Source organism: Carettochelys insculpta, chromosome 1, assembly GCF_033958435.1.
Source record: "Carettochelys insculpta isolate YL-2023 chromosome 1, ASM3395843v1, whole genome shotgun sequence".
Lineage (NCBI taxonomy): Eukaryota > Metazoa > Chordata > Testudines > Carettochelyidae > Carettochelys > Carettochelys insculpta.
Window position 1 is genome coordinate 161,405,370 of NC_134137.1, and position 20,350 is coordinate 161,425,719.

The 20,350-nt window shown below is 39.1% G+C and overlaps 1 protein-coding gene across 4 annotated transcripts in view; it reads left to right on the top strand.

Annotated features, from left to right (window-relative positions):
• The window catches only part of GK (glycerol kinase), a 53,441-nt gene extending 33,965 nt beyond the window's left edge, over positions 1 to 19,476 (top strand). For 3 of the 4 annotated variants that reach the window (XM_074983386.1, XM_074983387.1, XM_074983390.1), the window contains 7 exons: positions 1,186 to 1,282; positions 3,311 to 3,395; positions 5,375 to 5,495; positions 8,496 to 8,639; positions 10,875 to 10,955; positions 13,191 to 13,277; positions 16,732 to 19,476. In XM_074983386.1, coding sequence (XP_074839487.1) covers positions 1,186 to 1,282; positions 3,311 to 3,395; positions 5,375 to 5,495; positions 8,496 to 8,639; positions 10,875 to 10,955; positions 13,191 to 13,277; positions 16,732 to 16,745 — 629 coding nt within the window. In that variant the 3' untranslated portion in view covers positions 16,746 to 19,476. The remainder of the gene's footprint in view (positions 1 to 1,185; positions 1,283 to 3,310; positions 3,396 to 5,374; positions 5,496 to 8,495; positions 8,640 to 10,874; positions 10,956 to 13,190; positions 13,278 to 16,731) is intronic. The other variant, XM_074983388.1, reaches the window with a different exon arrangement.
• Positions 19,477 to 20,350: the final 874 nt, after the last annotated feature.

The following is a 20,350-nucleotide window of genomic DNA, read 5'->3' on the forward strand; positions in this document are numbered from 1 at the left end:
TTACTGCCTGAATATCAGCAGATGCTGCGTGGCCTGTAACGTGCAGACTATGATAATGTTAATGCACTTCAAAGCACTCAAACCAACTGTGACTTGCTTTGAACATTACTTCAGTGGCCCCAACTTGCCTCTCTTTCTTGGCTTTCTTCTTCAGATCCTCAAGCAAAGACTGGGCTTTCTCCCTTATGATGAGGAAGCTCAAAGGCATGTTGCATTCATTATGGCTGTTGATTCAATGTATTAAAAGTCTTTCAACTTTTAGCTCCACCATTTTACACTTCTGCCATTTCTTTTTATCTTTCTGCATGAAGATGCCACCAAGTTAATTGCCAAACATATGTCTTTCAGTAGCTGGCTCTCTTCAGTTCTTTTAATGACTTCGTTTGGTAGCCACGGATATTGCTTTCCTTGGTTTCTTGGCCTTATTGACAGCTCCTGAAGAAACATTTTTACGTCTGGGACCCATGATGATCACAAATAACAAAGATATTTGAAGATTAATATCACTCACAGTCAAGGTGACAAGAATGCAACAAAGTGCATGAACCAGCTGAGAAGATCTGGGGAGCTGAGGGAAACGAGTCAGCCTCACACTGCATACTGCTGTGTTCCTATGTGTTCATTATTTATGAAGCCAATGCTCGAAGGATGGTTCTTCTTTTGTAGTGAAAATATCTTCGAAAAACAGATATAAATTTACATTGCTCGTTGCAGCAAAAATTCATAAATTGAAAGTTTGAAAATAAAGGGATAGGTGTACAGGTAAATCTGCCCAAGTGGAAAGTGATACCTTCCGGCTCCAGTATAGATATAACTTAATCAGGCATTGCTCAGGCACTGAAGACATCTCGGTTTTCAGATGCAAATAGATCCTATGATATCATTTTAGGCAAGTTCCTAGTACGAAACTTCAGTGTGATTTGTTTTCTTTCTGCTTCCCAAAGACCTTTGTGAAGATGAGGTGCCAAACTTCTACTGAATAACATTGTAACGCACCCATCTGGATATCAGAGGAGCCGTGTGTGTGTCTTCTAATTGCAATTGATTTTGTTAAGTGTTTTCATAGATGTGCTGCTTTTTGAGTACATTGTCTCTAAATCTGAAGCAGAGGGGGGTGGAAAAAAAAAAAGCTTTAGTTGTTTTATTTGTTCAAAACTAAAAGGCTTTTTTTTTTATGTATGTTAGAAAAACTTGCTGCAGAAGTGGGAACTTCTTACGGCTGCTACTTCGTCCCAGCCTTCTCAGGATTATATGCGCCATATTGGGAACCCAGTGCAAGAGGGTAAGTATAATTTATTCTATTTGTGGGAATGACTGATTATATTGTAAGCAATCCAGTTTGCTTGAAGGCATCCAGAATCATTAACCATTACGGACCCTGGTCGATACACAGATTTCCTTGAATTTATTTTTGGGTCCCCTGAGGACACTACCCACTGTTCTCTCATCAATAGGAGACTGACACAGGGGCTGCTTACATAACAGGAGTGGCAATGGCTGCTGCTGCTACTCAAAACAAACAGTAACCTAAAATACACCAGGGACCATGAGGGTCTTCATGCAGCATCTTTCCCAAAAACAAAAAATCCTCAGGGAAAAGAGGTTGAAACTACCCTGAGGAAATGTAGCTGGCTGTGGATTAAGGAAGAGGCTGAAGTTTCCACGTTACCCCAAGATCCTGGCAGTGTGTAGATAGGAAGGTTAGAGTAAAATATTGTGATGTTTGATTGTTTAGGGTAGGGCTGCAGAAGATCTCACCCTCCTTGTGGTTGCATTGTTTTCTTCTTTCCTTCCCATTTTGCCTGCTGGTTTCTGGCACTCTCTTTTAATCTGCCCTGGGAGAGTTGAGGAAGCAGAGCTTGTGTCTCTTTCCCCTCCTTGGACATGCCTCTGCACATACTGTATATGGTCTACTTGCTCTCTTGTAGAAGGAGCACTGGGGACCTGCAGGCAACAGCAGTAGGAAGTGGGCGGGGAAGCTGGTGCTGAGAACTATCTGAATTCAATTCTATCAGTGCTCTCCATGTGTCCCTCAAATAGATAAAAATATATCATGGTCAGTTCTCTATGTAGATTTCATCACTCCCATTCATTTAGGAAAGGACACACGCTCATGGCAGTTCTCTCTCTTTCCAGCCTTTTGGCTTCTGTCTAGTTTATTCATGTGCCCCATCCTTGTTTCAGATTTAACTAGTTGCTGTTTCAAGTAGTAGTCTCTTATGTTTGCTCTCTGTGGCTGAGCTTCCCCAGTTTCAATTCTTGGCACTGGGACTTGTGGGAACACCATGAACATTATTTAAATTTGAAATATTTTTCTTAAGAGGTCTCTTACCCTTCCTTTAAAAAAAGAGAGAGTGAGTAAGGGGAGGGGAAAGGGGGGATTAATGTAGTCTCATCATTAAAAATTTTTGAAATAAGTTCTAGTGTGACACGTGGGCAGTGCTGTTGAACCTCCTGTCCACCTCTTCATGATATTTTTAACAAAATATAAATATTGATGCTAATTTCCAAGGCTGTGGTGTTTGTTAGCTGTTGTCAGTGTCAAAGGCTATGGTGTTTAAATTATTGTTAGCCATGATCAATGTCAAAATCAGTTCCTAAGAAAACATGTAAAATCATATAAATGAGCTTATTCTCTCAAGTCAGACTGGGTTTCTCTATACTCTTAATGCATCATTCAAATGCAGAACTGTTTGAGAAATTAGGCTGACCTTGCTATGGTATTCAGAGTACCTTAACTGGATGTGTTTTGTCTAAGAGCAAATACTGCGTTATTATAGACTCCAAACTCCTGTCGTTAGAACTCTTAACTATTACTTGTTTTAAAGCAGCCTGTGTAACCATTTTAAATACCAAAAAAAGTAGGCTTGTACCCAGTGAGGCCCTTATTTTGGGAACTGAACGAACAGGTACTTAACATAAGGTGGAAATTGGAGATTCTTTTGAAACATGAGATGGTTTGCATAAGGTCACCCTGTTTTTACACTTCCTCTTTTTAAGAAAGTGAATCTAGTAGAATATAATATTGGTTGGTTTGGTTTTTGTCCTGTGGGGCAATGAAATGATGTGTCCATGTTATAAAGACAATCATGTTCTCATGTACAAGAAATTTTAATATTAGAATATATGTGGTAAATATTCAGTGGGATTTTAAAACATTACCATGGGAGATTTTTATTATATTCTTAAGTGCCCTAACTTCAAAACCACAGTGCAATACAGATGAGCCTGAAAATCTCAGGTGTAAAACTGAAAATATTATCTGATCAAGGTGAGTGACCCTGATCACTTATCTGTTTTTTCTCAACAGTATTATCTGTGGCCTTACTCAGTTTACAAATAAAAACCACATTGCTTATGCTGCATTAGAAGCTGTCTGCTTTCAAACACGAGAGGTAAAAGCAAACTTGTTCCTAACTTTTGGGGTTTGTTTTGGTGGTGTTTGTTTTTTTTTTTGTTTTGTTTTGTTTATTCATGGTTTGTTTGTTTTTTTGAGTTTGAGTGCAAACAATAATGACTTCAGGTATTTAAAAATTTTCCTTTTAGACTGAAGAGGCGATTCAGTTAAATTCAGTAGCCTCAGACTTTGTAAAGGTATTGAAGCATTGCCGTACTCAGCATTGCAACGCCTACCTGAGCCTAAATCTCATTTTCAAAAAGTGTTTTAGGCGTTAAAGAACGTATATCCCATAGATAGTGAGATTTAAGCTATTAAATGAGGTAGGTGTGGCAATGCTGAGCACAGCAATATGTCAATATCTTTGCATAACTGGGACATAGAACATATTCTCATATTTATTCCACCTCTAGAATTATTCTTCTCTGTGTGATATTAAACATTTGTTATGATAGTATCCAATACTAATTTGGGCCCCATTGTGCTGCTGAGCTCTATTTTAAAAAAAAAAAAAAAAAGACAATCCCTGCCCTGGTGAGTCAACAATCTAATATTGAACCATTTGTATATCTTTACACTGATTAAAAATCTGTGTGTATGTGCACCGTGGTTACAAAGGACTGCAATTTGCAACTTCTGCAGTTGCAGGCGTGGCTGTGGTGAGCAGTGGATAATACATGTTCCTGGGGAAAGGCAGTGAGAATTTTACTTCAGGATGCATGGAGCTTCAGTGATGCAGACTCCCAAAGAGATGGGAATCAGTTTATCTGCTGACTCCTTTTAAGTTTGGGTTAGCTGGCATTAAGCCCCCTAAGATAAGAAAGGGAGAGAAAGCCCTGCTAGTCTACATACTGTCAAAACAAAAAAGCAGTAAAGTAGCACTTTAAAGATTAACAAAATAATTTATTACTCTGATTTGCTCACCTTGATAATTTTTTTCTGATTTGTGAACCTTGATTACTGTTTTTGGTTCTCTGTGCTTTAAGCATTGGGTGTGTTCTTGTATGGCTATGGTCTGAAGAAGTGGGTCTGTCCCATGAAAGCTCACCTAGTAAATTATTTTATTAGTCTTTAAAGTGCTACCTTACTGCTTTTTTTGTTTTGGTAAGATAAGAAAACATGAGAAGAGTTGCAAGAAAGTTGTTGTCCCTGTTCTTGGCAGCAGTGTTGCTATGAGTAGTGAATCTGACCTATTGCCCTTGTGATTGTTTAAATAGCATTGTCTCTGGTGTTTACTTAGCTCTTATAACAACAATGTATTAGTCCCTCATTGGCCTGTCTGTGCTAAAGTAGTAAATTGAGTCTCCTCATTTTATTTTCTTTCTGGCACAAAATGCAGGGAAACTTACCAAGGAAATAGTTTCCCCCTATCCCTTTTTGCTTTTTCACAGAAAGAATCAGAACACTTTTCTGGGCTTTAATTCAAGTTGGAGTTGGAGGTATTTTACCCCTACATTACATCACAAGTTCATTCTTTTTATGAACATTCATTATTAGTGAATCCTTATGATCCTCTTTACCTCAGTTCTTCTTCCTTACCTAAAGAACTGTGGAATACCTCTAATCAGCCTGTCTAGGCAGTCTAAGGTCTCCATTCGATAGTCTGAGTCTCTGGGGTCAACTTTGTATGAAGATAAAGCCATCTTCTTGCCGCTAGAGATTAGATCTGTTTTTCTTCATGTCCGATATACACAGGCCTGTTCAACATGGCTTGTAGATTCTGTCACAGTCTGTTGCAGTGATGAGAATACAACACCTTCCCGTTACCTGTGTTTTTAAGGCCCTATCAAAATATGCTTGTGGAGGAATGTGTGAACAAACTGGTATCCTCACTACCTGCTTTCTGTTTTGTGGATGAACAGGATTTCAGAGGAGTGTTGTCAGTCTAGAACTCTCAAACAGTCTTTTTTTTTATTGAAAGAGGCTCTTACATTTACTGCATAGTGACAAGTACAACATGGAGTCCTCTACTTTCAGATTTTGGATGCTATGAACAAGGACTGTGGGATACCACTGCGTGAATTACAAGTAGATGGAGGAATGACCAATAACAAGATTCTTATGCAGCTCCAAGCAGACATTCTGTGTATTCCAGTAGGTAAGTGCAGACTAAATGTTCAGACAGCTTTAAAAACAAAACAATGGTTTTCTCTGCTTTTTAGAGACTCATCTGTAAAATTTTAGCCTTTTTGCTGCTGGCTCTCCCCTCACTGTTTTGCAAGTAGGGTGGAGAATTAAAACTCTGTGTAGTCCAGTTTGAGAGGCCAGGGGCAGGTAGTATTTGTGGCCCAGTAAGGATTGTAGTATTCTAGAGATGCTTGGCTCTTCCAGACTTCTGTGTTATTGGAAACAGTGGTAGTGAGGGAACAGACGCAAATTGAAAATCCTTAATACGCAATTTAACTGTGATGAAGAACGTGGCATAAAAACCTAGATAAGATATCTCTCTTGGAAGAGGCAGGCAGAAGGGAATAGAGAGCCCCTTCTTCAGCAAATGAAGTTTCAGAACTGGTACAACAGCAGCACAAGTTGCATAGCAATAATAGGCATCAAACTGTGCCTGTAAAGCCATTGTACGGGAAAAGGCTTTTCAGCCTTGTAAGCAGAGTGCCATTCCTCTCAGTGGGTTGCTGTTTAAAACATCTTACAGTTTTACACCAGAAAAAGTTTATACAATTGGAGAAATTCAGAAGCAGTGAGACCAGAACACTGTTCCCTAACACTGTTCTCAAACTCTTAGGCTGTGTCTAGACTCGCCCCCAACTTCGAAGGGGGTATGGTAATTAGGGTGTTGAGAGATTATTAACGAAGTGCTGTAGTGCATATGCCACACTTCATTAGGCTAAATCTCCCCCTCAGCAACTTCAAAGTGTGAAACGTTGAAGTGCCAGCTTGCGTGTCGCCGGGGGAGTAAAATTTTGAGGAGTAAAGGGACTTTGAAGGAGCACGGGCACTTTGACGTACCCATGGCTCACCTGCGGCTACACGCAAGCCAGCACTTCAAAGTTTCACACTTCGAAGTCGCCGTGGGGGAGATTTAGCCTAATGTGCTGCATATGCACCTCAGCGCTTCATTAGTAATCTCTCAACACCCTAATTACCATGCCCCCTTCAAAGTTCGGGGCTAGTCTAGACACAGCCATATTGTAATGCTGTTGTGGTAGAAGTGGAGCTATTGTGTATATCGATATGTAACTTATTAATATGGTACACGACCTGGCCAGTGTATCTTCTGTATAAATATATTGTTAATACCATTTTCTGCATCTGCATAATTGAGCTGATTTAATAATGGCTGCTGGGGAGGCGGGGTGGAGAAGAAGTAAGGCAGCACAATGGCTCCCGGTTAATAAGACAGTATGGGCAGGTAGTTGATAACTTTGAGGATCCTATATCCTGTCTCCAGTGAAGTTGTAAGCCTTGTTTTTTACCATTCCTGAGAGTGAACAGATCAAAGGCTGTAAACTATTAAGGTAATATGTTCTTTGAGAAAGGATGGTTGGAAAAAACAGAGCTCCTGACCCCAGATTTCTGTCAGGGTTCATACCATAACATGGCTAGCAGCAACCTTTTGGCACTGTGTGAGAGGGAAAGGATGGGAACTGGCTGTGTTTTTTTTCAGAGGTTTTTTTTCTCTTCCTTCTCATTCCCCTCCCACACTCCTCTATGGCTAGAAGCAGCTTGTCCCTTCCTGCCTTCACAGTGTAGAAAGGCAGCTAATGCCTCTAGACTGCTGCTGACCACCAGCCACTGCCTTGTCTCCTAGCTGGCAGCGCTACAGGTTATGCCCTAAAGATGCATTGAGCACCAGGTCCCAGGGAACTTGGTTGTAGGGGGTTCATGAACCTGGCCAGAGAAGTGGCACAGCAGGAGAATGTCCCTGGGGGACAAAACAGCCGCACACTTCCTGGGGACAGGATTCGGGGAGGAGAGGAATGTAAAGAATGCTAAGTCCCCCCCTGGCTGGGGACCTGTGGGTTTGGGACACAAACAGGCTGGAAATAGCTTCCTCCCCACTACTCCAGAGCTCAGCAGAGGGGCAGAGAAACCTCCTCCATGCCAGTGCCACGTGGGGCTTTGGCACATGCAGGGCTTGGCTCCTCCTGGTCAGCACCCTGGGTCAGAAGGTCTTAATCTCTCCTGGGGTGCCATCCCAGTCAGAGACAGTGGAGAAAAGAAGGAGCCTGACAGCCAGACTGTTGGTAAGCTAAATGATCCAGCCAGGGGCTGGTTCTTTTACAGTGCTGAGAGTGGGACACATCCTGTCCGTGCTGGGGAAGTGGAGTTGGGGGAGGGGTGAACAGTTGAGAGAGGACAATGAGAGGGGAACATGTGAAGGGCCGATAAGTGGACAGTGGAGGTAACGTAACCAGCCACTACCTGTCCACACTTGACAGGCACTGGGGTTGGGGGAGCAGGAGAGCCTACTGGCCAAGAGCTGACCAACAGCAAAGACTTCACTGAGGACCACTTCATGTTGCGGCTTTGCCCAACCACCAGCCTTGTACGCTCACCCCATCATCCACCACTGGAACCCCCCACCCCTCACCACTGGTGGGTGAGTGGCAAGCAAGGACCAATCAGAACTGATGGGAGGGAAGAGACAAAAAAAATGAGACCATTGCCCATTTTTTTTAGAAAAAGTTGAGACGGCTGCAATAGGGCTTAAATGTGGGATTGTCCCTTTAAAACTGGCAACCCCAAATTTGTCTATTGTTTTTAAGACTCTTTTTTGTTCTTAGCTTTAAGAAGGCTGTTTGGTCAGTGTGATAACTGTAGCTCGCTGACCAAGGAGAGCACAGAATTACAAGGTACTGAACATAAGTCAGATTTGTTGCGATAAATGTAGTTAGTACGTGGGGAACCACAGCCCAAGGCCAGGTCTGAGAGTCAGAGAACGCTAGAAGCTTTGGGGTAGGGAGGAGGAAGGAAAGAAGCTAACTGTGTTAGTTCATTAATTGTGACAATTGTGTTGAAGTGAGGTCTGCAGACTTCAAACCTGAGGGAGCTAGATATATAATGGCCCCGTTAGGCATCTCTGTCTAGACAAATTGACCCAGAAATAAAAATGGTTTTGTCTTCCTTTGTTTCACTATAGTAAAACCATCAATGCCTGAAACAACCGCACTAGGAGCTGCAATGGCAGCCGGAGCTGCAGAAGGGGTTGGAGTCTGGAGTCTGAACCCTGGGGATTTGACAGCAGTGACATGGGAACGATTTGAAGCACAGATCAATCCTGAGGGTAAAAAAGAAAATTTTGAAGTTTGAATTTAAAAAGTTATCTGAAAAACCGCCAAGCCCCTTCCTGTACGTTGAAACTGAATGATTTAGAGAGAAGCTTTTCATTTGGTATGACTGGGTTTGGTGGCTTTTGGTTTCAACCAGTTCAAAACTGATAACATTCCATTTTACCCCTCTGATTTTCCAGTTTTCAAAATTGTTGGCAGAGGAAGCTAGTGACACCAAAAGATTTCACAAGGCTTTTAGATTTCAGGGCTGCTGGAGAGGCCAACTTTCTATGATTTTAGAAGAAACTTTTTCTAGGTAGAGCAGGTCTTTATCTTTAAAAGTAACTCACTGGTCTGACTAGTGTGTTACCTCACATCTATTCTTAGGTATTTCTGTGGGCAGAAACTTGGAATTTGATAATTAATACCTATGAAAGACAATCATTTCTCCCTTTTTAGTTGAGGTTTTAATGTTCATGCAACCAGCCTCCTTCACTGACAGTTTTTAACAGCAGTAAATTTCTATCAATTCCTGCTACTGGTATCACGCCTTCAAAAGATTTGAAACTACCACTGCTTCACTTTGGATTATACTTACAAATCTGCCTGAATTTATAAGGAAGAAGTTTAGTTTTAAAGCCTTTTTTTGTTGTTGTTTTTTACTGCTTACCATATCCCAGCATTTAGTTTTACCTGTTGAGTCACAGTTGAATCAGAATGACAGCATCTTACATCCATTTCCCACTGATATAAATACCTTAATGACAGAGAGTACACTTACAAAGTTTGTGGACTATATGAAGCTGGAAGGGCTTGCAAGTGCTTTGGAGGACATTTGTAGATTTCATATTGACATTGACAAATTGGATTAATGGACTGAAATGAAAAGGATGAGATTCAGTGAGGACAATTGCAGCATACTGCATTTAGAAAGGAATAATAAATTGCACAAACACAAAATAGGAGATGACTACTCAGAAGTGAGTGCAGCCGAAGTGAATGGGGATTATAGTGGATCACAAACTGAATAGAAGTCTACAACAAAATACGGTCTCATAAAAAGTGACCATCCATTCTAGGATGTGTTAGCCAGAAGTGGTATAAGCAAGACACGAGAGGTTATTTGTCCACTCAACTTGGCACAAATAAGGCCTCTGCTAGAGTTATGTTCATTTTTGGGCACCACACTTGGGAAAGATGTGGACGAATTAGAGAAATTTGAGAGGAATGAGAGCAACAAATGATTAAAGGTCTAGAAAACATGACTTCTGATGACAGATTTGGGAAAAAGTGGATGTATTTGTAGAAGAGAAGCTGGTGAGGGGGCATGGTAAGTCTTAAGGTTGTTGTAAATTGTTAATAGTTCAGGAAAAGACAAGAAGCAAGGGGCTTAAATTGCTTTAAATGGGACATTAGGGAAAACTGTTCTACTGTCAGGTAGTTAAGCAGTGGAACAAAGTACTTAGGAAGGTTGTGGAATCTGTCCTGGGAGATTTTTAAGAGCAGGCTAGACAAGGAGGGCCTAGATCAGCAGTTTTCAGACTTCAGAAACCTGTGGACCCCCACTTCGATTTTTTTAAAAGCTTTCATAGAGCCACAAGTTGGATTCTAATTTTCCACGGCAATGCTCAATCCCTGCTCAGCCCCCAGCTATGTTCCCGCTCCACTCCTGTCCCTCTTCTTTTTGCCCCGCCACCCCCTCTGAGCATGTATTGTCCACACTCTTCCCTCTCCCTCCCCAGGCGCCTCCAACACACAGCTGTCAGCCGTTCTGTGATGCACAGGAGGCACTGGGTGGGCAGGGAGGAGTTGTTCAGCTGGACAAATAGCCCTGGATATGGCTTGTGGACCCCATGGAAGTACACTAATGGACCCCAGTTTCAGAACTGCTGGTCTAGAAAATACTTAGTTTTGCTTCAGTGCAGGGGACTAGAGTAGATGACCTCGTGAGGCCCTTCCAGTTCTACATTTCTGTGATTCTGAGTGAAGTGCAGTAGAGAATATAGTCTGTAATCCTTCCTCTTTAAGTGGTTAACGTTATGAAGAATTGATAAATAGCTAGTTGCTCATGCATTCAATTTTCTTAATAGGTTTTTAAATAAAAGCCTATTATTCCAGTTGTAGTGGGGATGAGTTCTTAAGTAACTGTGTATTCTTTGAGAAATCTTTGTAGGACATAGGTTTAAGGGTGAACTTAATGTGTGGAAAAATTGAAGTAAAAGTACATTAATTCCTCTTTGTGGTTCCAGAAAGTGAATATCGCTATGCCAGGTGGAAGAAAGCTGTAATGAAATCAATGGACTGGGAGACATCTGAACCTCATGCAAACGGTAAACCATTATATTTTATACTTCAGTGACTAGCACAATTTGAATGACCTTCAGAACATCAACAACCCTCTAGGATGGAAGATGCATTTTTCTCCTGTAAAAGAAACAATCCTCTTACAACTTGATGTTAAAAAAAAAAAAAAAAATTATTAAATGTTAGCACATGGTGATGCTGTACTGTATAGCTCTGCTTGTAAGCAAACAGCATTTAAACATTTAAAAATGCTTATCCCTGCAGCTCTGAAATCCACGTAAAAGCAAAGTATCTAATTTTAGGATTAGTTATTTCTTTCCTTGTTGGCATTATCAGATCCTTTAGTTTAAGTGAAAAAGATACTACTTGCAGTAAAAGAGTTATGGATGTAAAACAAACCGGAAGCACATGGAGTCTGCTGTGTAATTTTTAAGGAGATTTATTTGTAATGATTAATTCACCATAAAGATATTCATATTTTGGGTGTGTAAACCAAGGGCAAACATTAGCTGCCTCTGAATTCTATCAGTAAAGATCTCTGCAGTAGGAGGGAAAACACTGGATAAAGCTGGGCTAATAATGAGTTGATACAGTGATTCTCAAACCTTTCCATAATGTTATTCCATGCTACAAAAGGAACATTTCAGGACCCATGATGTCCCTACTTCATTTTAAAGGGTGAGGGAGGAAGGGTGGTCATAACTCCTTGAAACTGGGTTTTGATCCACCAGTAGCGAGGGATTCCATCTACTAGTTATTATGAAATAAAAGTAACATGTAACTAACTGTATGCCCCATACAGAGAGCACAACAAATGTTGCTGAACAGTTAAGTTGTAGCTAGATTATTACAGTAGCAGTTCATACTGTGGTATTTAGCAAGTCCAGTTAAAACAAAAGCTGTCCCACTGCTGCTTCCTGATTTAAAATGTAATCATTCACTTATTAAGAATAATCTCATTTGCCTAGATTCAGGCCTGTAAAATCAGGACGATATTGATTTTTGAGTGAAATGAACTATAAAAAAGGTCCAGTGCAGCAAACTATTTTCTCTCCAGTGAAAGCGTTGCCCTTCTTCAGAAAGAGAGAAGTTGCAACTCAAGCTCCATGTCAAAGATATTCTCAGTTCCTGTTAGTAAGGGCTAAGATCAGTGAAAGCGTTTCTGATGTTTGGGCTAAACTATTCACGCTAGGATTATAAAGCACACAATGCTGTATGTATTACTCTAGAAGATACAAAATTTTATTACATTGCAATGTTCTAAAAATTGATTTAAGAACCAAATTCAGAAGAAAATTAGGACGAATTGACGGGGAAGCATTTGGAAAGAGGGCAACTGCAGCAATTAGAAGGAAATACTTTGCTTTTTGTGCAACTTAAATGGGGATTAATTGAACATTTTAAGGCAAGGGACTTTTAAGCATTCAGTTCATTGTCGTCTTTTTAAAAGGATTGAACGAGGTGAACATACCTCATTTAATGTCACAAGCTCATAAAAACATATTTATCTGGAATCCCTAGAAAAGCAAATACAAAATCTTAAGCGACAAATGACAAATGTTCTTTTTTCACTAAATTTGTAGTTGTGACTGGGATGCCTTACATGGGACAAACTGTAGCATTGTGTACCCTAAATTCCAAGTAGCCAGAGAGTGAAGTGTATATACAGTGTGATTTCCCCACTGGCTGAATTGAAAGTTCTGTCTGCCCTAGAAAAATATACTTGAATTCCCTTTCCACCTGAACTGATCAGCAGAATGTAACTATTCTGGGAAGTTGTGGAATCTGTTGCATAGGTATTTGGAGATGTTTAAGGCCAGATTAGAGAGTCAGAGATGGTGCTTGGTCCTGTTATGAGTAAAAGGGACTAGACTTGATGACTGCAGGGTCCCTTTCAGTCCACTGATTCTGTTTGTTTACCAAAATCTGCTTACAGTGATCTCTGGTTATCCCTGGGATACTCTTTGGTATTTGCCTTCACTTTTGTTTTGGAAGTATTTTTCTTGCTTTCTGCTTATTGCTTTCTACTGAGTAATATTGGAGATGAGCCCTCCCTGATAACTTTGAAAGCTAGAAGATTCTGACCTGGGCTTATCTTTCATTATCTGAAGTGCATGTGGACTTTTAATAACATTTTTGCAGATGTTATTACTCTTTTTTGTAACTTTTGCTGTTCATATTCTTAACACAAAAATTGCAATTTATATATATTTCTCTTTTGATTTGCTTGACTGGAAACTCCTTCTACTGGATGGCATCAGGTGACTCTAGTATCTTCTGTAGTCTACCTTTGGGTTTTTATATAGTAAGTAGCATGATAATGTTAATCGGAGCAAAGTACATCTCAGGTTAGTTACTGTATTTGAACTAGATAATTCTCCAAAGTGTCTATATTAATTTAAATGTACTAAACTTCCATTTGTTTGTTCTCAACAAAGTTTTTAATGCTCTTTGTTGCTCATGCACACAGAGAAATTCTGAGTATGAATCAAACCTACAATTATTGAGAAAATTCAAGTGAATGCTTGTACTCATCCCTTTGTGATGTAAGCTTTTATGCAGAATTTTTATCTAAAGTAGGAGTTCTGTATTAATAACTTTGACTTGAAGCTTAACTCTTTTCACTTTTACATCTAGTATGCAAGGTATACCCTTTAGCACACACTGACAGAGGTTCATGTTCTCTGCACTAATGCAGCGTAACAAAAGTTAGGAGTTTTAGGTTGTGTCCTCTACTTCTTTTCATTTAAACTTTAAGATAGGCCCTCAGTGTAATTCTAAAAGGGCCAATGTACTTTCATTTCTCCTTGAAAGAGGTATAGAAGTGAGTTCAAACAATTTAAATATTTCTGTTTGAATCCACTTGGAGCTGTTGGTCTGTTTGAGCAGACTTAGCAAACTAAACAGCTTCATTATTTTGCTCATATACATTTTGCAGTCTTCTCTTTTTGCTGCAGTGCATCCTCCAATGTAACTAAATAGATTTATCCATTCTATAAAGAGGATTCAAAAGCCTAATAAGCTTATGCATTTAAAAAAAAACTGTTTGAAAGAGGGAAGATTTGTGTGCATGTGCAGTAAATATTTTTCAGCCACAGTTGCTATTTTGTTGAAAATGAAGTTGACTGTAAATTAAAAAGATATAAAAATAGTGTCTTTGAATATCAGAAGCACAAATATCTTATTAGTATAAATTATTTTGCTTTCTTACAATATAGAGGCCCGCGTGGCTTATTTTGAGGTTTTGCTTTTAAAGAATACAAATGTCAAGTTTTCAGTCTGAAGCAGATACTTAACAACACAGTAGCCATGAATTTTTGAAAGTGTTTATAAAAATCTGACCCAAGCCTTCAGCGACTCTGGAACACCGTTCTAATGATATGAAAATAATTTTTTCTATTCAGTCTATTAATCGTATTGTCCAATGCTATTTTTTTCTTGCATTGTCTTTAAAGACTCCATATAGCCTGCAATTGTTTTATGGTAAAAATCAAATTTAGGTTTACTAAATCTGGAAGTGAGTTTGCTGCATTATCCATGTAAGTGGTAGTTCATCACTCTAAAGAGGGTCCTGTCTGGGAAAACCCAGTTGTAGTTCACTGCTTTGTAAAAACACATTTGAACAAGTAGTTAATTTTTTTAACAAGCTAAATGGGAAAACTTTTTTGTTTTAATTATAGTACTGATTCCTGACCGCATCTGGGACACCTACAGTAATATAAAACTTGACATTAGTTTTGACTTTGCTCATTTCTGCTTCTTGTGTTTGTTTTGCAAAATACGGTTTTATTTGTTTAAAAATGCTTTCTCTGGTATACCTGACCACATATCTACACTCCTATACTTGGAACCGATATCAGTTAAATTCTTCCCCACCCACTAAAACTACATCTTGTTAACTATTATATGACTCCTGCAAAAAATAAAGGCCTAGGAGGACAGACTCTCTGAATCAGCCTGACCTTCAGATCATGTTCCTTCTCTTGATTTCAAGTTACCATGAGGTGAAGGTCCACTAAGTAAAGGCAACCTTAAAAAAAAAAAAACTAGCTGAGGTTTTGAAAATAAATTGAGACAGGCATGCATAGATGGCTTTTTAAAGTATTTACACAGTAGGCTTCAGGGGAAATATGTAAAATTTAAACTGGTTAACAAACTCAAAAGGAGAAGAATCCCATAATCAGAAGAGATTTGCCTCTTAAAACAGTCGCATTTTGCCATATTCTTTGATTTACATCGGTGGAACCACATTGACTTATTTATGTTTTGATGACTGCATTGGCACTGCACTGTCAATTAGAAGACATTTTACTTTATCTTAACTAAAGGTTAAAAATTCTGTATTGTAGACAGTGAATCTGCATCAGGCACCTGCTAGAAAGTAGTTACAGAGCGGTAGCCTTGTTAGTCTGTTTCTTCACAAAACAAAAAAGCAGTTCTGTGGCACTTTAGAAACTAACACAATGCTTTATTAGGTGATGAGCTTTCATGGAAAAGACCCACTGCTTCAGATCTGGAAATTCTGATATTTTGATGATGATGGGTGATTTATTATTTATTTATTTATTTATTTATTTATTTATTATTGATAGTCTGAAATTCTTTCATCAGAAGTGGGTCTGGCCCATGAAATCTCATCACCAAATAAATCATTTTGTTAGTCTTTAAAGTGCTACAGAACTGCTTTTTGTTTTGCTGGGGGAGAACAATCCTCTTTCCTTCTGAGTACAATATCTGGAGCACTAGTGCAAGGAAGGCTATTTTATACAGAGGGTGCCAAATTGTAAATTGTCTTTAATGCAATAGCTTCATTGCTGTGTTTCACCGTGCCACAGGTTGAACACGAACCCTTAATTAGTAACACATAAAGACCTCTGAATTTGATCCTTATTCCAGAGGAAAAAAGACTATTGATGCAACTATTAAATAATATTTTCATTGTAACTTACGCAGCATGCTGAGTTCTTGTGCTGTGATGTGATTAGATTTATTTTTAAGCTTACCTGTTAGACTTCTAAAAAAACAAAACACACTGAGTTCTCTTTGAGATTGCACAATTTTTTTTCTTGTAGTGATTTTGTTTCCAGTTTTGGTGAAAACTGTCATTCTTTCCTTACTGTTGAAACAGTGCCTCAGCATAGTGTATTGTATTGTCCAAATTGCTTCTTCTGAAAGTGAGCATGAAATAGAGAGGTTAGCTGCCTCTTGTTAAGATCTAACAAAGTACAGTGGCAGCCCTGCTGATGAAGTCAGAATCCAAAACAAGCCATATAATTCTGCCTACCTAAATTCCTTGCTATTGGACATGGGATGCTCTTCTCCCCACTTTTTGTCTCTTAAATTGTTGGATGTTATGGAGCCTACTGCAGTCAACTACAGAGCTGGCTGTGAAACTGCAAGCTAGTTATAGATGAATATAACAGCATGCACCACTGACATGCAGAAAAATATGTGAAAATTGGCTGTTAGAATTTTAACTGTGATCCCCATTTTTAAGAAAAAAACTAAGAACATTCCGTTTGAGCCTCTCCATGAGATGTCAAAAACATACCAATCTTGTGTGTCATCTCCTCTCTCCCACCACACACACCAAGGGATGTGGCCCAAGTGCTGGGGCATAGCCAGTTATAACAGTATGCGTTTCCCATGTGAAAAATCTGGTTACAGCCTTATTTTTGTGAATTGGCTAAAAGCCACTAAAAATTATGGCAAGTGTGCTTATAACATGGAATAATTTAATTATGCTATAAAAGATATATTTTATAACATTCTGTATTTCTGATGCATATTTTTTCTTTTAAGGAGTTGACAAATGATGCTGCTTAATGGCTTACCGGAATACTGTCCTCTTTGGTTTATATATGAAGAATCCAGTTGTCTCCCAATGTGATGTCACTATTTGTATGATTAATTTATAAGCCCAACTGTGCTCTTAACTAGAGAAACTTCTAAGGTAATGGATTCCCAACCTCCCCCCACTATCCACACTGATATGCCCTTTTCTCGTACCTGACTCTTCCCCCATGTAAGTATCTTTTCAAGATCCATAGGTCCTAATGTTGTTTGAGGGAGTGCCAAAAGAGCCAACGTAACCTTTCCAATTGTTGGTCTGTTGTTTTAATGTACTGCAGTAAGTCAGAAGAGTTAAATTATTTCCCAGCTGCTGCGAATTAATTTTATTTCTGTGGTTGCTGAAGGCATTTTTTTGTTCTGTGGCCATTGAATTGAAACAGCTCTATTGGTATAGGTTTTTTTTTTTTTAACACTAACTCAGTTATAATCCATAACAAACACTTTAATGTCCGCAGACTTTTTAAATATTGATCAAAACATTGAATGAGACTTGATTTGTCTCTTGTATACTTGAATGAGATGAGCATTAATAAGATCTACTTAAGACATTATATCCTGTAACTGTTGTTCTTAGAACGGGGTAGGGAGAATCAACCTTTTTTTTTTTTTTTTGTTTGTACGGGCCATTTTTCTACAGATTTTATGTAGGCACACTGTTCACAAGAGGGCCTCATAGTCCTTAGCTGACAGCCCTTACAGTTAAAGTGTGTATTGACACTTGTTGTCCATCACTGCATCTGATCTTTTCTCATCCCAGTTTAAGATACTTGGATAACATGTGATGCACAAAACTTTAGAAAGTTGCAGCTACTGCTGTTTACGTAAACAGGGCCTGTTCTAAAAGAGTTGTTCTCCCTTATCACCTTCCACGCTTCATTATATTTAGTGCATCGTAAGGGCCAGAAACTCTTTCTAAATTTGCATCACCATGTTTTTATTTAACAATTTATTTGTGTGTGTGTCCTGAAATGTGATGTTTGCAAGCTCAAATCCAAGCTTTGTGATACACAAACTTGGGTAACCAAAACTAGGCACTTAAGGTCTCTGCCACAAACTTAGTCATCAGTCCATTCAATGTTTAGACCCAGACAGGTTTTTCACTTGTCCTAGGATCATCTTAGATTACACCTTGCATAGTGACAATCTGACAGAAGCAATGTAAATTATTTAAAAGTTTATTTGGTAAGGCAGAGAAAATGTGTTTCTGCATAGACAAGGTGAAACTAATGATAGTGACACTGAGGAGAATGGTCATTGTGGGAACTTTCAAAATGAATGTCAGGAATGTTTTTAATAGGTGCACTGGGAGCTAAAGGGAGTGCATTTGTGTTCAAAAAATCTCTCCTGATCTGTTTATATATGTACACACAAAAGCAGTCATTCTTTCTCAAAGCTTTTTCTTCCATAAACTGTAAAGGAAGCCCTATTAGACACTATGAAGTATTGGAGCTGCACAGAAGTTCATGTCTGTACATGTATTTAATATAGAACTACCTTTTTATTATAAGTGCAATGAAACCTCAGAATATCTGCTTTTGAAATGGCCACTGAGGTATATATTTTCCCACTGGTGCTTGTATAGTTGATTATTAATGGAAGTCTTATGCATTGGTGGAAACATACAGAACCTCCCTTCATAACTAAAATCTATTCACTCAGTCCTTAAGTCACTTGAATGTACTTTGTTGATAGTAACTACTGAAAATACCTAGTATTTAGATCCGTGTAGCGGTGAAGGTTTCTGGTTTTCAGTATGTATTTGAATGCATCTGTAGATGTATACTGAAGGAAGAGTATCATCATTAAATAAGGGTAAAACAACAAAGCTCCAGCTGTCCACAACTGTCAGTCTTCATACCTTTTGTACCATACAGTCTCATCTCTGCACTACAGGGACCACACTGGCGTACCTATGTATGCCAGCTAGGTATGCCAGCTTTATTCTGTAATACGGATGACGCCTGCTCCAAGAGGAGTTTTTGCATTGGTACATGAACAGCATCTTGCCAGATGATAGTTTCTTGGTTGGTAGAAGTGTGCATCTGTTGACCTAGTTGCATCTACACAGGGGTTAACTCAGTGTGACTGCATCACTTTGGGGAGGTAAATTTTTCACATCCCTGAACTATGCAGCAATGTTGACCTAAATCCCAGTTTAGACCAGGCCAAACTCCAAGGAGCAAGGTAATGCTAGTAACCTCTATGTGACAACACGAATAAAGGGTGGTACATACCCTAGAAAATGGGGTCTGTGGATAGTCACTTGCCAAAATTACTTCTCAGGTGCTTATTTGCTCCAGAAAACCTGAATTAATGAACCTGAAATCATTAATTTCATTGTGTTGCCTTTTGATACTGGTATCTGCATTTTGCATATAGTATTGATTCTGCTGTTTTTTCTGACATACCAAGCCTGTTGTGAGATGCTGTTCCATATGCAGGTTCAGTGAGTTGATGACTAACTTATTTTTGTGAGATTCAGATTACCGTTGGAAATATTTTTAAAACATGTTATTTCAACACAATTGTTAGTTTTCTACCAAAATAGCTTAAATTAACTATATGTAACTTGAAAAGCTGTTCAAGGTAAATGGTATGAATAGCAGTTGTACTTTTCTCTCTTTTTCTGTTGCAAGATTTATAAGTTCTTACTTGACAAACACATTGACATTAAAATACCATGAATAAATTGGCTTAAAATTTGTCTGAGTTCTTGCTTGCAGATGTGTATTTGCAGAGAAAAATGTCAGTGACAATGTATGCAGTATATCTTACATGCTACAAGAGGTGTAAGACGCAGTGGCTTCCTATCTAAATCACAAATATCATTTATTCAGCTCTGAGTATAATCGTATTTTCCAAATAGTCTTGGAGGGGTAGCTGTGATAGTCTGTGGCTTCACAAAAAACGGGCAGTCCTGTGGTGCCTTAACGACTAACAGTTTTATTTATTAAGTAATGAGCTTTTGTGGATAATACGCACTTCATCAGATTTGGAGCAAAAAGAATCCAGGGTTTATATAGCAGGAAGGGGGGGGGGGAAATAACCCCCTTTTTTCAACCCACTTTTGCTAACCAGACCACTTGCTGGCTTCCTGTCCATTATTGTTAGTACAGAATTCTCTCTTGGTCTTCAAGCTCCATTTATTACAGTTTGCTGCAGTTTGACCGTGTGTGATTATTACCCAGAGAAGTAGGATTCAGTTCAGCTTTATTTCAATATCTGCATTTAAGCAGAAACCCCACTGCAGACAGTGCAAGTCTATACTAGCAAAACTTCAGGAATATGCCAGTGAGGCCGTGCAAGAGGCTCACAGCCATGCCAGTGCACTTCAGGAATTTCCTGTTGGAGAGAGAAGGAATTTGGATAGAGTGCTAGTGCTCCTGAGGAGTTGGAGTCTCCTTTCAAGACACATTTCATTAAGCGCTGTGCTGGTTGCCCCATGCCTATGGCATCCCAAACCATCTTCCCTGTCTTATCTTCAATAACTCTGAAAATCTCTCTACTAAAGAATGGATGAGTGGGATATGAGGTCCTCCAGGAACCTTAGAAGCCAAAACCAGGGACT